This window comes from Mandrillus leucophaeus, unplaced genomic scaffold (genome assembly GCF_000951045.1).
Source record: "Mandrillus leucophaeus isolate KB7577 unplaced genomic scaffold, Mleu.le_1.0 Scaffold1918, whole genome shotgun sequence".
NCBI lineage: Eukaryota > Metazoa > Chordata > Mammalia > Primates > Cercopithecidae > Mandrillus > Mandrillus leucophaeus.
In genome coordinates, this window is record NW_012101941.1 from 5,911 (window position 1) to 23,333 (window position 17,423).

General features: G+C 38.3%; 1 protein-coding gene across 1 annotated transcript; it reads left to right on the forward strand.

Annotated features, from left to right (window-relative positions):
* Window positions 1–2,694: 2,694 nt before the first annotated feature.
* LOC105538416 (40S ribosomal protein S4, X isoform-like) lies at window positions 2,695–3,593 on the forward strand. Its single transcript, XM_011978263.1, has one exon. It carries the CDS (start codon window positions 2,746–2,748, stop codon window positions 3,535–3,537), a length of 792 nt encoding a protein of 263 aa, XP_011833653.1. The 5' UTR covers window positions 2,695–2,745; the 3' UTR covers window positions 3,538–3,593.
* Window positions 3,594–17,423: the final 13,830 nt, after the last annotated feature.

Here is a 17,423-nt window from a genome sequence, read left to right on the forward strand (position 1 = left end):
CAGATTTAAGTTCACAGCAAAATTGCAAGGAAGGTACAGAGATTTCCCATATGCCCCTGCCTCCACACAAGCTGCTGTGGTCTGAATGTCTGTGTTGCCCTAAAATTCCTGTGTTAATATCCTAACCCCAAAGATGATAGTATTGGGAGATGGGACCTTTGGGAGGTGAGAAGATCATATGGTTTGGCTGTGTCCCCACCCAAATTTCATCTTGAATTGTAGCTCCCATGATTCCCGCATGTTTGGGAGGGATCTGGTAGGAGATAATTGAAACGTGTGGGCAGTTTCCCCCATACTGTTCTCATGGTAGTGAATACGTTTCATGAGACCTGATGGTTTTATAAGGGGAAACCCCTTTCGCTTGGTCCTCATTCTCTCTTTGTTGCCTGCCACCATGTAAGACATCCTTTTGCTCTTCCTTTGTCTTCTGCCATGATTGTGAGGCCTTCCCAGCCATTTAGAACTGTGAGTCAATTAAACCTCTTTCCTTTATAAATTATCCAGTCTTGGGTATGTCTTTATTAGCAGTGTGAAAACGGACTAATACAGAGCCCTCATAAGTGGGATTAGTGCCCTTATAAAAGAGACCCAAGGGAGCGCCTTTGTCTCTTCCACTACTTGAGGATGCAGAGAGGAGATGCCATCTATGAACCAGAAAGTGGGCCCTCACCTGACACTGAATCTACCAGTGCCTTGATCTTAGACTTTCTAGACTCCAAAACTGTAAGAAATAAATGTTTGCTGCTTATAAGCCACCTAGTTTATGGTGTTTTGTTACAGCAGCCCTAACTGACCAAGACACATGCTATATTTGTTACAACTGATGAATCTACAACAACATGTCATCACCCAAAGTCTGTAGTTTACATTAAAGTTTACTCTTGGTGGTGTACATTCTGGGTTTGAACAAAAGAATAATGACATACATACACCATAACAGTATTATATAGAATATTTTCACTTCCACCAAATTCCTGTGTTCTGCCTATTCATCCTTTCCTCCTTCCTAACCCCAGCAACCACCAATCCTTTTACTGTCTCCACAATTTTGCCTAGTCCAAAATGTCATATATTTGGAATCACCCATAATTCTTTTTATAGCTTTCTTTCCATTCCATGGCTACCTCCCTAGAGAGACACTTATCACCTTCTCTCAGGAGTACTGTGATTGTTTCCTAAGTGTTCTCCAGCTTCCAGCCTCACCTCTTTTCACCCTGCACTACTCTGCACATGGCTGACATATTCATCTCCCCAAAGCAGCACTATTACCACGTCACTTCTCTATTTCAAAGCCTTCTGTGACCATCTTTGCCCATCCCTTGGCTTAGAATTCAGGATCCGCTTCAGCAGGGTCCCAGCCTGCCTTTAGGGTTTTATTTCTGAGACTGCACAAAAAACACAACTGCTTAAGCCCACAAACATAACATAAGATTTTCTACTTCAGTGCCTCTGCTCAAGTCCTTCTCCCCAATTGAAAGGCTCCTTCGCTCTTTCCAAATCGCTCTTTCCAAATCCAAATAACATCTCTGGTGAAGTCCCGCCTCCTCTGGGAAGCTTTTTCCTGTTACCCCACTCCTCAGTGTTTTCTTCATCTCCACCCCAAGGGTCATGACCATTCATCTGGGACTCATTGGCTTTCCCGCCTTTGTTGTGAGTTGTCTTTTTCTATATACTTGTTAAGAAACATTTCATATACATCTTCATATCTTTGCACAGTCTGTGCAAAGTAATTACTGATTGGATTATTACCTCCATGTTGCCATCTGATTGAGTCACATTCAAGAGCCTTTGGAATAAGCTTTACCATCAATCATGTGTTAATTCAATGAAAAAAATTTCTGAATGCTTACTATGTGCAAAGTACCAAAATGAAGGACATTCTCATATGTACATAGGCTTAGTAACCTAGTGTGCCCCCAAAGTCTATTACAAAATCATTGTTTGTAAATGGAAGCTCAGGTGCCCTTGGATGCAGCAGAAGTGATGCTGAGTGGGTTGCAGTGTCTGCTGATGGATCATATTGGGAGCAGACAAGTCCCATATGGTACATCATATATCCTGATTCGTCTTTTTGGTCAGGCATGGCATTGTCAGAAAAAAACAAAGAAGGATTGGAAGAGCTTCTTCAGGTCATCTAGTGCAAGGCCTTCCCAATCTTAGGAACTTATCCACAAGACTCAGAAGTATCCATCTCCCAACCTTATTTTAAACATTTCCATTAATGTGATCTTATTGCTTGCTCTGCACACTTAATAAATGTTGTAATTACCAGCCTGGGTCCTGGGTTCAAATGCATGGCTTTGAATACTGACTCCCCCATTTACTAGCTGTGTGACCCTGGACAGATTATCTAATATCTTTGTGCTTCTGTCTCATCTGTTTATAATAATAGCCATTTCAAAGAATTATGGTGGAGACTAAATGAGATAGTAGAATCAAAGCACTGAAAGTCATACATGACACTTATTAAGGGCTCATTATTATTTTTAAAATTGAACCCCAAAATATCTCACTGTTGCTTCCAGGCTTTAGTCCCAGTTTTGTCTTCATCTATTAGTGAAAACAGACACCTCAACAAATAATTAAAAAGCAATACAGCACATAAGGGGAAATTCCCCTAATATATAAAGAGTTCCTAGAAATCAGGAATAAAAAGACTATCGCTCCATTAAAAAAAAAATAGAGGGGGCCCAATTTTTACGCACACCAGAAGACGGAGGTCCTCTTTCCTTGCCTAACACAGCCATGGCTTGTGGTCCCAAGAAGCATCTGAAGCGGGTAGCAGCTCCAAAGCATTGGATGCTGGATAAATTGACTGGTGTGTTTGCTCCTCGTCCATCCACCGGTCCCCACAAGTTGAGAGAGTGTCTCCCCCTCATCATTTTCCTAAGGAACAGACTTAAGTATGCCCTGACAGGAGATGAAGTAAAGAAGATTTGCATGCAACGGTTCATTAAGATCGATGGCAAGGTCCGAACTGATATAACCTACCCTGCTGGATTCATGGATGTTATCAGCATTGACAAGACGGGAGAGAATTTCTGTCTGATCTATGACACCAAGGGTCGCTTTGCTGTATATCGTATTACACCTGAGGAGGCCAAGTACAAGTTATGCAAAGTGAGAAAGATCTTTGTGGGCACAAAAGGAATCCCTCATCTGGTGACTCTTGATGTCCGCACCATCCGCTACCCCGATCCCCTCATCAAGGTGAATGATACCATTCAGATTGATTTGGAGACTGGCAAGATCACTGATTTCATCAAGTTCGACACTGGTAACCTGTGTATTGCGACTGGAGGTGCTAACCTGGGAAGAATTGGTGTGATCACCAACAGAGAGAGGCATCCTGGATCTTTTGACGTGGTTCACGTGAAAGATGCCAATGGCAACAGCTTTGCCACTCAACTTTCCAACATTTTTGTTATTGGCAAGGGCAACAAACCATGGATTTCTCTTCCCCGAGGAAAGGGTATCCGCCTCACCATTGCTGAAGAGAGAGACAAAAGACTGGCGGCCAAACAGAGCAGTGGGTGAAATGGGTCCCTAGGTGCCATATCAGACCTTTATACGTAATTAAAAATATTGTGGCAGGAAAAAAAATATATAGAGGATATAAACAAACACTTTGCAGGGAAAAAGATGTATGACCCTGAACATAAAAATGCAAATTGAAAAATCCCTGAAATGACATTTCTTCCTTATCAGTTTGGAAAAAATTCAAAGAAGTTTGACAACACACTCTTTAGTGAGGTTGGAGGGCAACAGGCATTCTCATATTAGGAGGAGGCTGGGAGGAGTACAATACGCCATAACCCCAATGGGAGGCAATTTGGGAATTCCTATCCAGATTACAAATGTATTTGCTCTTGGAACCAGCAACCTTCTTACAGGAATTAGTCCATAGACACATTTGCCCATGTACAAAATGAATACATAAAAGGTCGTATGTTGTAGCGTAAGTTGAAAAAAAATTGGAATCAAATATCCATCAACAAAGCCTAGCTAAACAATGTATTTCTATACATAGAACACTGTGTAGCTGTACAAGAGTGAAGACAATCTCCATGTATTGAAGATTTCCAGATAAATACTAAGTGAAAAAGTGAGTTGCAGAATATGTGTGTATAGATTTATAGTTATAGATATCTAGATGCAGATATATAGAATACTAACTCTCATGTAAGAAAAAGAGGAATAAGAATATATGTTTGTATTTGTTCATATCTGCACAAAGAAAACACTTGAGAGAATACACAAGAAACCAATTATTCACCATGGAGGTGGGATAGGAGACCGGAAGTGGAAGGGAGATTTTCTCACTGTGTACACTTCTTTTTAAAAATTATTTTCCTTTTTCAACCAAATCAATGTATTACTCTTTAAAACTTTAATTTCATTTAAAAACAAAGAAAAAGAAAACAATACAGGATGATAGTATGAGTGTTGCACAAATTATGATGGGAACCTCCAGCCCAGCTTCCTTCTTCCACATGACAGAGTTTCAAACATTTGAAGACAGCTATGGCCTGTCTTAGGTTCTCAACGTTCAGATTAGAACCTTCTTCATCCTCTTCTTCACATGTTTTGTTTTCCCTGCACTGTGAGCTCATAAGAAACATGAGCTGAACCATGTGCTTCACTTTTCCCTGGTGCTAAGCACACCCCTGACATCTAGATTTTTGTTTGGTAAGTACTTATGGAACAAATCAGTGAATATGTTTCCAGACTCATCGTGCTAGTTCCAACCAGAGAATACACGGTAGTTCATCCTGGTTCCTCTAAAATATGACCTGGACCTAATGATACCGAATGATTCAGAGGGACAATAATGATACAGAGGGGCAGTGAGACTATTTCCTCTCCTAGTGTTGAGTCTCTTGACTTAAATTTCCTATTTTTATTCACAGATTTTTATAGCCACTGCCCACACTATTAGCTATGTTGCATTTGTGGCCAACTAAAACATGCCAGTACATAAGTTGTCAGTGTTTTTAAACAACTGCATCATTTCAAAATGCACTTTTAGCCACTGCACTGGGTGTATCTCATAAATTTGAAAGACATGAAAGTCAGAAGCAAAGAATTTTCATGCTAATTGTCTTAGACCCTCATACGGCTTGGCTGTGTCCCCACCCAAATCTCACCTTGAATTGTAACAATCCCTATGTGTCAAGGGCAGGGCCAGGTGGAGATAATTAAATCATGGGGGCGGTTTCCCCCATACTGTTCTCGTGGTAGTGAATAAGTCTCATGAGATCTGATGGTTTTTATAAGGGGTTTTCCCCATTTTGCTCAGTCCTTCTCTTGCCTGCCACCATGTAAGATGGGACTTTGCTTCTCATTCGCCTTCTGCTATGATTGTGAGGCCTCTCCAGCCATGTGTAACTATGAGTCAGTTAAATCTCTTTCCTTTGTAAATTACCAAGTCTCAGGTATATCTCTATTAGCAGCATGAGAACAGACTAATACATCTACCATTGAAAACAGACTGAAGAAGACCCTAGAAAGGGAATTTACCACAGTCTGGAATAATCCACAGATCAAGCTAAAGCCAGAGTTGGGGTTTCTCAATAGAATGTGTTTTATTAAGGGAAATCCAGGGCCACACAGCACAGGACCATCCCTTGTAGGGGTACAGCCAGCCGATGCCATGTTTTAGTAAAAAAGAAAGGTGCCCTTCCTCTGGTGGTCACAGACTTGTGCCAGAGGCCTGCATCCTCTGCTGAAAGCCTTGGATTTTGTGCCAGTGCTGGGAATTGAACATGGGTCTCTGGGATCTAAAGCAATATCATGGAAAGTGGTATCCTTTGGGAAGCACATAGAGCAAGCAAATGAGGATGATTACTAAAGGGGTAATGCTGTTAGGAACATGACATGGCAGACAATGTGGTGTGATGTGGTATGTGGTATGTGGTGTGGTGTGGCATGCTGTGGTGTGGCATGACATGGTAGGCAGTAGGGTGTGTGTGCTGTGCTGTGGCATGACGTGACAAGGAGCGTGGGATGATGCAGCAGGGCATAGCATGGTGTATGGTGTGGTATGCTTCATGGTTACAGCATTCCATTGTAGAAAACTCTCAGGCATCAGAGTCCTGGAGTTGGACATCCCCATCGAATTACTGGTCTGGGGTTGGACATCCCCATCAAATCACTGACCTTTAATAAGTCATTAAACTTATAGGAAGGCCCGATGTCCCCACTTGCAAAAGGAGGATAACAACAACAACTAACATTTAAAATATATGCTCACTATGTGCTAAATGAGAGCATTAAATACATGATCTCATTTCATGTTTTAACAGTCTATAAGACCTTTTGTTTAACCACACCCATACTACTGATGAAGAAACTGAAGCTTAGAGAGGTTAACGAACTTGTTATTAGGAAGACAGCCAGAAGCGGCAGAAGCAGAACTCAGATTTAGGGCAATATGACTCCAACGCTGATGCTATCCACACTATTCTTGGAATTGTTGTGATGATTAAAGGAGACTGGATGGTTTGTGGCAGGCTTCTCAAGCTAAACTAGATGGATCTGAATTTGCCGTCACATCACAACTAATGAAGCAGTAAAGTAGAAAGAATCTCTGCTCAAGTTAATTCAATAGCTGATCAATATTCATTTCTTATAAAATTTGTTAAGGATTGTGTCAAGAAAGTGTATGTAAAACATATTTTTCTGAGTTCAAAAACTCATGGGCTTAACACCTTTTTGAGGTACTTGTGCAAAGGACAATGTTTTTATTTTGAAATGTAATTATCATTAGCCACTATTTTGCCTTTAAACAGAGTATGCCTTGCCTTCTTGTTCAAGTTTTCAAAATCTAACTCACATGTTCTGCTGGTCATGAGACATTTGAAATTTACTTTTGTATTTTGAGCATTCCTCATTGCAAACATAATCTCATGTTGGAATGTAATTTATAAAAACAGAAAATGTGAATAACATCTTGGGACAAATAGCATAAACCTGGAATTCAGGACATACCACTTGGTAGACTCAAAGGCAAACCCTTTGACTTTAACTCTCTCTCTCTCCCCGTGTACTCAAAATCAGAATATAGCATAAAAGTTATTATACTGAGTGTGCAGAAGACGTGCCCCAGAGGTAGCCATACTAATCAACGAAAATGACAAGAAAGATTAATGTCCTTCATCAATAGCAGCATTCATTTTGCTCCTCTGAGCTATCTGATCTATAAGCCGAGGTAAACTCTGTGTTTAAAGCAAGACAATAATTCAGCTGTTGATGAGCCAGAGTTTGGGAATATTGATCCAAGTGACTCTGAATGCTCAGTCAGGAAACTACATCAAGATTTATTTTCTTCTCTCTTTTCTTTTATCTCCAGGAAGAAAAAGGGCAATACATTATAAGCAATAAATTTAAAAGATGCACAATTTGTGACATTAACACAAAATTTTAATCAACTGTACATTCTAAGGAATGGTTAAAATACTACATTCTTCTGGTGCAACCTACCTAGGTGATGATAAAAAGAAAAATACATTGTTTTTAGGAATTTGGTTTGCTCTTGTGAGAAAAGTGAGACCTGCACTGGGGCCTTGAAAATACATATGATTTTTGACAGGCAGAGGGAAATAGCAGGAAGCCATTTTAGGGGCAGAACTAATAGCAAAACCAAAGGTGAAGTAATGAGTGGGAAGGAACTCCTACACAAATATGAGAGCTGAGGGAGCCATAGTAACTCAGGCCAGAGGGAGTGGTGAGGGTTATGAAGTCACTGTGAGGGTATTAGAAAATTGTGGGAAACAAGGATCCAGTGACTGTTTTAGAGCATAGAGGTGACTGGGAACAAGTAGTCCAATAATGACTTTCCAAAATGGTAGCATTCAGGTTCGGGGGTTACACCAAATGCATTTGTGAAGTTTTAAACATTACAAATAATCACTACAACATTTTTTAAAAAATAGAAGTATATAAGTTTAAGAGAAAAATTCCCTGTTTCTACCCCTATTCCTCAGAAACCACAACAGATATTATTTGGAGAGTTTTAGACATTTTATTATCTTTTATATGAATGGAATAATTATCTTCAACATTTGCTTTCTACCTCCTACACTGTACCAGGGCCATACTTACATTTCAGTAGACAAAGATCTACCTTATATTTTTAAAAGTCAGTATTCCATGAAATGAATGTTCTACAATTCATTTAAGCATTCCTCTTTATGTTGTCAGCAATTCTTTTGCTATTCTAAACACTGCTGCAATGAATATCTTTTGAGTACATGATTTTTTGATAAGATCATTGAAGTCCAGAGATGTAAAATATTTTAAAATGTCTTTTACTTCATTTTTTACTTCGCAGTATTTTAAAGTTGCCTTGTAAAATGCTGTTCTTTGTGTTAAACTGGAAGAACTAGGAGGAAAAAAAACAAAAAAAACAAAGAAGGAGTAGGATTCAATAATGCAAAGACTAAGATAAAAAGAGCTTCAAGTAGCTACTATGAAAAAATAGTGCGTTTAAGTATAGCCTGGAGCTCTAGGCTCCCCAACAGGGTCACCTTTAAAAAGACTGGAAAAGATGAGTTCAAACAAAAGTCCTTTTACTGCAGAAGTGCCTGGTTAGGGAAGTTTCACAGACCTGAAGAGATTTAAGAGACCTCTCCATCCTGAAGGATGTGGAGAATTTATACAGGCTAAAGAATAGGTCATGAATTTCCATGGACAGAAGTGTTGATGCTTTGATGTTCAGCCAACAAATTCAGATAGTTATTTGGATTTCTATATATTCCATCTAAATTTTGGATACTAGCTTACAATCATCCTTTTTGAGTAGTCTGACATGAATCTGTCATGTTTGAAGGCAAAATAGACATCAAAACAAGCTAGTATGTGAGTTAAAATGGTCTAGGTAAAACCATAAATAAATAAGAGCTTGCAAAAGATACTGCATTTCTTTGTTCTGTAAGATTTTATAAAATGTAAACAGAAGCCAAAACCAAATGTGTTCTGGAAAGGAACCAGCAACCAATTACTATGTCAATAATTCAGTATAAGTATTAAATGCTCATGGTTTTTTTTTTTTTTTAAAAAAAAACGCCTAAAAATAATCTGTAAGACATTATCTTCAACATCTGGTGTTTGGCGTCCTCTAATCATGACTCCTAAAGATTGTGCTTTGTACTAGTTAAGGACTGAATGAACAGATTGGGCCACAAACAAAAGTCAGTTGCATTTGATGCTTTAAAAAAAAAAAAAAAAAAACTCGGCTGGGCATGGGTGGCTCATGCCTGTAATCCCAGCTCTTTGGGAGGCCTAGGAGGGTGGATCACCCGAGGTCAGGAGTTCGAGATCAGCCTGGCCAATATGGTGAAATCCCATCTCTACTAAAAATACAAAAATTAGCTGGGCTTAGTGGTACACACCTGTAGTCCCAACTACTTGGGAGGCTGAGGCAGGAGTATTGCTTGAACCAGGGAGGTGGAGGTTGCAGTGAGCAGAGATCGTGTCAATGCACTCCAGCCTGGGTGACAGAGTGAGACTCCATTTAAAAAAAAAAAAAATTCATTAACAATTACCTAGAATTTAATCTGTACCTCAACACAAAGTAGTTTTCAAAATAAATGCTTATTGAAAAGAGCAGCTGGACAGAAAACAGAATCAAATTTTCCTGTCCTAAGTGTGTAGAAACAGGCCAGAGTCAAGGAATACTTTCTATTTTACCTTTGTTTTTATTATTTCTGCCCCAAACTCATATGTAGTGTTCAACATATTATTTTCTACTTAACTGTAAGCTGGTAAGGTAGCTGCTCTTATACTTGGGGAAGAAACTAGAGGTTCAAACAGAGCTATCCAGTTGTCTCCTAGATGCTGGTTGTTGTTTATCAGATGACCCCATGATAAGGTTTAAGAGTATTTTTAAGTGATAATGCTTCAGATTTCTTCCTTGAATGGCAAGACAACAGTTTCAATATTATTTCTTATCATATTTTTATATCCTGTATGTGGATCTTTTCTCCCGGACTAGAAGAAATGGAAGGAAAGAGTGTTGAATACCTGCTATGTGCCAGTCACCATGCTAGGTGCTTAAAGTCTCAGTCATGCCAATAAGTAAATAAGTGGAAATCCTAAAGTGGATATTTGGTAACATTATGAGAATTGTGAAGACAAGACAAATATAATAATGATAAAACAAACTTGATAGTTTCAGTATTTAGTTATTTAACTCCATTCATCCCAGTATATCAGTAGGCACTGAGCACCTACTATGTGGTAGGTACTTATTCTAGTTTCTGGGGATTTAACAAGGAATGAAACAGATAGTCTCCAGTCCCATGGAGGACAGAACCAAACAACAGCAACAACAACAACAACAAAACCAAAAACATAATTATGCAGGCATAGCAGAGCCTGCTAAATTGTCCCCCAGTGTCTCTCCTGCCTTTCTTCCCTTTAGTAAGTCCTCTCCCCACCCTTGCCACCTTTCCTGCCAAGGAATTTTAGCACATGGCCAGCCAGCTGAAGACTATGCTTCCCAACTTCCTCCTAGGTGTGGACATGTGACTGTGTTTTGAATCAAAGCAATATGTGTTGCTTCTGGATCACATGCTTAAAGAAGAAACTGGTTGCCCTTCCCTCTTTCTTTACCCTCCCCATGGGCTAAACTGTGAACATGGTCTTGTTGAACCAGTTCTGACAATGCAGATGAAGGCAATACCCAAAGGGGTGTTAAGTAGAAGGAATATGGAGCCCTGAATGATCTCCTGGTACAGACACTTACGTGACCACTCACCTACCTCTGGACTGATAAATCAGAGAGACACTTTTACTTGCTTGAGCCATTCTATTTTTGTACTTCTTTGTTATGGCAGCTTAGCCTAACCAATACAGCATGCAAATAAAATGACTGGGAATTACAAGTGATTTGAAGGAAACAAGTAGACAGTAGAAAGAATAAAAAGTTATCAGTGGAGAGGGGTGGGTTACTTTAGATAAGATGCTCAGGCCTCTATAAGGAGGTGACATTTAAACTGAGACCTAAAGGATAAAAAGAGAGAATATGCAACATTTAAAATTTCCCTATGGTGCCTTCCTTTAGTTCTTTCTCCCTTCCTATGTTTTCATTGTTTTGTTCTTCTTACCTTTGCTATGGCCCTGAGTGCAAATATTATACACTTGTATAAAAGCCCTAGCATAGTATCTGATCACTCTGCATCTGCCACAGCTGTTGCCTTTATGTGAAAAGCTACATATTTCAGTTAACCAGCCAGTGACAATCTTACTGAACAGTGGTTTACCTTGCATTATAGTCACACTATCTGTCAGTGACTACTGATATATTAGATGGATGAAGTTAAATAACAACACTGAAAACTATCAAGTTTGTTATATTGTTATTAGGTTCAGCTGGTCTTCATAACTCTTATGGTATTACCAAATGTCTACTTTAGAATTTCCACTTATTTACTAATTGATATGATTGAGACTGGGAGATACTCGAGGGAAAGAATGGTCCTGTTATCTCTGTATTCCTAGCACAGTACCCAGCACTTATAATAAGAGTTCAATACATTTTATTGAGTGACCACATTTACAAAGAACAACTTGACAAATGTTTAAAATAAATTCCCTATAAATGACATTATCTGGTTATAGACTTTTCTTTGGCAACACAAAGACAGGAGTTTGTTACCTTTTAAGACAGCTCTTCTAAGGATGTGGTAATGATCCAGTGACTGAAATCAGGATTTAGATACTCTTCCTTGCCCTTGTTTGGGCCAGGCAACTGGAGGTAACTGGGGTGTGACTCTGCCCCTAGAACGTTGAATGCATCCTGGCTCTTGATCTGGTCGTTGCTACCACAGAGCTCTGGATTGTGCGTAGAAGGCTAAACATCCTCTGCACCTCCACTCCCCACTCCAGTTTCTACCTTATTAATGACTCAGGGATGGAAAGAGGGGAGGCTTAGCCCTGGGATAACCTTATTAGAATCTTTCCACTAACATGCTAATACGGCTCTGTTCTTTTCCTTTCCTTTAACTCCACGTATCTCGCTGTTAAAAAAAATTCTACTGGCTAATAATAAGGATGACAATAGCTACATTTATTTAACGTTTCTATATGCTACGCACTCTGATAATAGCTGTACATGAATTAACTCATTTAAGCTTTAAAACAACGCTATGAGACAGGCAATATTATTTCTATTTTGTAGTTGAGGAAGTTGAGAATTAGGGAAAAGTCAGTGACTTGAGCAAGGTATTACCTTTCTAAGGTGACCAATCACCTCAGGTTGCCCAGGACCAAAGGATTCTGTAGGATGTGGGACCTTCAGTGCTTAAACTGGGAGTGTCCTGGACAAACTAGGATGAGTTAGTCACCCTATAAGTAGCTGAAGAAGAATTCAAGACTAGGTCATTGAATTCTAAAGCAGTTGGTCTTAATCATTATGTAATACTGCTTGATTTTTTTTTAAAGTGTTCATTACTAAAAAGAATGAAATTTCTCTCTAGGGCATCTAGTAAATGTTAAATGAAAAGTGATGATAGTCAGAAAGTCTTTTACATGAGGTCATGTCATTCTGCACTGCAATTTATGTTAGGGTGTTTTTCAAAATACTATTAGCATACGCACTTTGAGAAAGATACTTTTTGGTTTGGCACCTGAATAAAGTATCAATGCATAGCAAGCATTTCTGAGGCTTAAAGTACTGGCTACACAATATGAATATAAAAACATTTACCACTAAGCCTCATTATAAATGACATAAATTTTTCATGGATACTTTCCCCAGCAATGAGTTGTTTTGCCTCTAGAATTCCAGAATAAATCCTGAGAACCGTGTTGGAAACCCTGAAGGAGCAAACGCTGCCCTCTGTAAAACCAGACCCATGGCAGAAGAATCTGAGAAAGTATAGAAAACTAAAATACAGTCTTATAAGACCTGCCATGTAGACTTTGTTTTGCATTAAGAGTAAACTGAAATAGAATTAAGATAAAAGGGTATTTCTCTTTGCCTTTATCACACAACAGTCTACCTAAGTCCTGATAACATCAGTTCACCTTGATTGCAAGGTGAGTAAGGCAGTGTGCTGCCCTCCAGGAGTTTACAGTACATTGTCGACAGCTGTGATGAAAGACAATGAACGGAAGATACAGGAAGGAGAAAGTGCTGTGAGACTACACGGGAGAGAGTGTCTTTTCTTACTTGTGGGACAAGGAAGAATCTCCCAGAGGAACTAGTGTTTTATGGGTGGATTGAATGGCAAAAGGAGATAAGGAACCCTACCTTTCCCAGGCACAGACCATGGAATGAGCAAAGCCATAGGAAGTCTGACTCTTAAGAAAAATGTCAGGTATAGTTGACACTACATATGGGAACGTAATAAAATAAATAAACCCAAAGCCAAAAGAACATAGAATTTTGGGGGTCAGGCGTGGTGGCTCATGTCTGTAATCCCAGCACTTTGGGAGGCCGAGGTGGGCAGATGACCTGAGGCCAGGAGTTCGAGACCAGCCTGGTCAACATGGCGAAACCAAACTACTAAAACTACAAAAATTAGTTGGGCATAGTGGCGCACGCTTTTAATCCTAGCTACCCAGGGGGCTGAAGCAGGAGAATCGCTTGAACCTGGGAGGTGGAGGTTGCAGTGAGCCGAGATTGTGCCATTGCACCTCAGTCTGGGGAACGAGAGCGAAACTCTGTCTCAAAAAAAAAAAAAAAAAAAAAAAAAAGACATAGAACTTAGGATTTCAAAGACTAATGCATGATTTCATTTTGTTTAGAAGTCTGGACTTTGGAAATGCATCAGATTTGCAGTAAGGCGAGTTCAGTATTCTCGGAACTCTACTCATTTCTGTGGTTCTTTCCCAGAATTTATCATTAAGAACCTTAATATTATGGTAAAGCTTTATATATGTATTTATGTGTATATGTATTTTTGCATTATTTTCAAAACCCAGAAATTCATTAGAATTGATATTGATCAAATTAATTACAGGTATTCAAAAATGAAAATAAAGATTTAGATTTTCAAACCAGGCTCATTTCCCTGAAGGCTTTACTAACCTTAAATACTTTATTTAAGAATTCTGTTGGCTGGGCGCAGTGGCTTATGCCTGTAATCCCAGCACTTTGGGAGGCCAAGCTGGGTGGATCACGACGAGGTCAGGAGTTCAATACCAACCTGGTCAAGATGGTGAAACCCCATCTCTACTAAAAATACAAAAAAATTAGCTGGGCATGGCAGCTGGCATCTCAATCCCAGCTATTCAGGAAGCTGAGGCAGAGAATTGCTTGAACCCAAGAGGCAGAGGTTGCAGTGAGCCGAGATCGCACCACTGCACTCCAGTCTTGGCGACAGAGTAAGACTCTGTCTCAAAAAAAAAAAAAAAATTCTGAAATGGCACGAGCTTTCCTTTCTATATCAAAGTCGTCCCTCATCAACATGATCTGTATTATCTCTCTGTAGCCATGATGGATTTGTGAGGGCCCATTCATATTTTCACTCCCAGTGGACATTTTGGTCTCATATTTGCAAAACAGTTGGATCAGACCAAGAAGCTACCTGTGGCCATGGAATCAAATGAAACCTCAGGCCTCAACAGGGGTCATCAGCAGACTGCTAACCCAATGGGTTGGCTAAGAATAAGCAGAGTTGCTGGTAAACCCATCAGTCTGAAATGTGTGCAAGAAGTGCAGGCGTTGCTTTTTAAGGTGTCAACTTGGCTTCTTAACTTTTACAAAACCAAAACTCAAGTGCATCTGTGAGCACCACAGCGGCATGTGAATCACAAGCTTTCATAAAATGCCATGCCTAAATTAAGTCTTATCATCAAATAGTATTTATTAAACTCCCACATCCCACATACACATGGCAATGTGTGAGGCATATTAGTAACAGAAAACTGTATCTTCAGCCATGAAAATACTTCATAATAAATGCCAAATGGCTGCTGGAAGTCATAAAGATATTCTTTCACTGAGAATGTATCCACCATAAATTTCAAATAAGCTGTGGAATGGAGTAACTTCTCCCATATGGTGAAAATCTCACAGAAGTGCTTCATGTTCAAGTATCCTCATCGGTAAATAGAAGGCTTTTATGTCATCCCAATTATGCTTCCTGTGGATATGAGACAGCATTCCCAGAAGAATTACTCATGTATAGATTCATGCCATTTTGCATTGTGCTTTTAAAAGTTATTAGACAATCAGATACACGGTAAGAAGAAATGTCTGCATTTAAATTGTCAAATAACCATTTTATTTTAGACTCCACTATACTATTCATTATTTATTGCGTGTCTTTTGTAATTACTTCTGATAATATGTACACTAAAAAAGTTAATAAAAGCTGAACAAATAGAACATTTGAAGACCACAGCACTGAAATAACTTTTTATATCTGAAGACTGAGAATACATGCTACTAACTGAAAAATAAAATTTTTAGTTAATCAATTGGTGTTCTGTCTACATAATATTTTAAACATCTGTTTGTTTTTATATAATGCAATTGGCTTTTAAAAAACAAAAGGATATTAATCAACCTGTTGTTCAAACATCTTTTAGAAAGATCCTGAAATGATTTTAAATTTGAATGTATTATGTTATCTCCCATAGATTTTTTTCTACTTCTTAGTCACTTTTCTTTACAAATGTTCTAATTACATTCCAATTCCATTGTTCAGTGCATGTGCAAGTACATTTAACTGCCTTTAGTGTGCTCAGCATGCTATTAGGTAATTTGAGTGCTACAGAGGAAGCAAAAGAAGGAAGCGAAAGATATAAACTGTTGTTTATATCTTTCCAGATTAAGTTATGTGACAGCCCAATTCCTTCCTCTTTCTCCCCAATATTAAAAAACAAAAATAAAACAAACAAACAAACAAACAAACAAAAAACAATGGAAATACAGCAAAAGGAAATCATTGCTCCTGGCTGATTCCTTAGCTAAAATGATGCTAAATCATAAAACTATGATGCACATCTTTTAGGGTACTGCTTTTCTGATATAGGGAGAGCCTGGGCTGTAGAAAACACTCATCCCCCAAGATGAATGAGGCTCATAGTCTTTGTCCTTCATTGTTTAGCATCTACGATTCTCAAATACCTTAGGCAACCGATTAATAAAATCATGACTACTCAAAAAAGGACTGGGTTTTTTTTTTTTTTTTTTTTTTTGACCATTTTAGAGGTGGGAAATTTAGAGGTTAGAAAAAATTAAATTATGTAATACTTATAAAATCCTGTAGCTATGTCTCTAATCCCTGTGAACGAAGTCCAGTAAATGGCCCAGCCTTATAATGCAATCCTTCTGTCCACTATTCTTTGCATTCTCTTAGATGAGCTTCAAATTATGCCCAGCTTATGCTGCATTCTGTTTCTAATGAATAAAGCTACAGTAAAACTGCAGAGCAATTAATTTCAGATGGTTTGCTATAAATTAATATAATGGCAAACTTGTTAATTAAGGATATAATTCCTTATCTTAAAGTACTTGATTAAACATTTTATTTGAAGTAGCTTCTTATCAAAGAACCCCAAAGACAGTAAAATCTAAATCTATGAGTCATTTTCAAAGGCTATTCAAACTCATCAGTTATGAAGTATCACCATGCCCAGTTAGTTACATTAGAAAAAAAAATCTCATCATTTATTTCTCATTATAGTGAAAATACTATCTTAAGTCTAATAAGGAAAAAACTGAAGATAGTACTATGTCATGTAATTCAGTGTTGTGGTTCCAAGAATAAATGAAGAAGTATTATATGTCTATTATATATCTTCTGATGCCTTTAAAAAGTTAGTTTCTGATAAATAAATCAGCACAAAAAAGACAGAACTTATTTTTAACCACAGCAATATTTATTTACAGATGACAAATACTCTAATTTCCATTAAGCCTTTAAGGATCTTCTGAAAGCTCAATTTTCCATAATTGAGAATCAGATACAGTCTTTCCATCAAGTTAAGAATCTCCTAAAGACAGTTTCCCCACCTGAGTTACCAACTCATAACTCTGTATCTGAGATTTAATGGGGGCAAGAGCACGATGTTAAAAGTGTATGCGGTACACTGCCTCTTTTCAATTATCCAAGAGCTGATTTATTTTGGCTTTTTAAAAGCTTACTGTCTTTCTTCTACCCTTGTTTTTACTATCTCATTAATTATCTTAAACAAGAGAAGATTAAAGAAAAAGGCACGAGACAGAAAAAGAAATAAATATTCAACCCATCCTCTTCATTTTTGACCCTTTCAGAAAGGGAAACATAGTGACTAAAATGAAGATTTTAGATTATCTGGACATTTCATTCATATATGCCTTCTTTTCTGTCTTTCATGTGAATAGAGTTCATTATTTATCCAGTACTGAAAAATTAGAATAAAGCTGCATCCACATTTGTGAAACAGAATGCCAGATTTACAAATTTGGGCAAGTATCCACATTATGG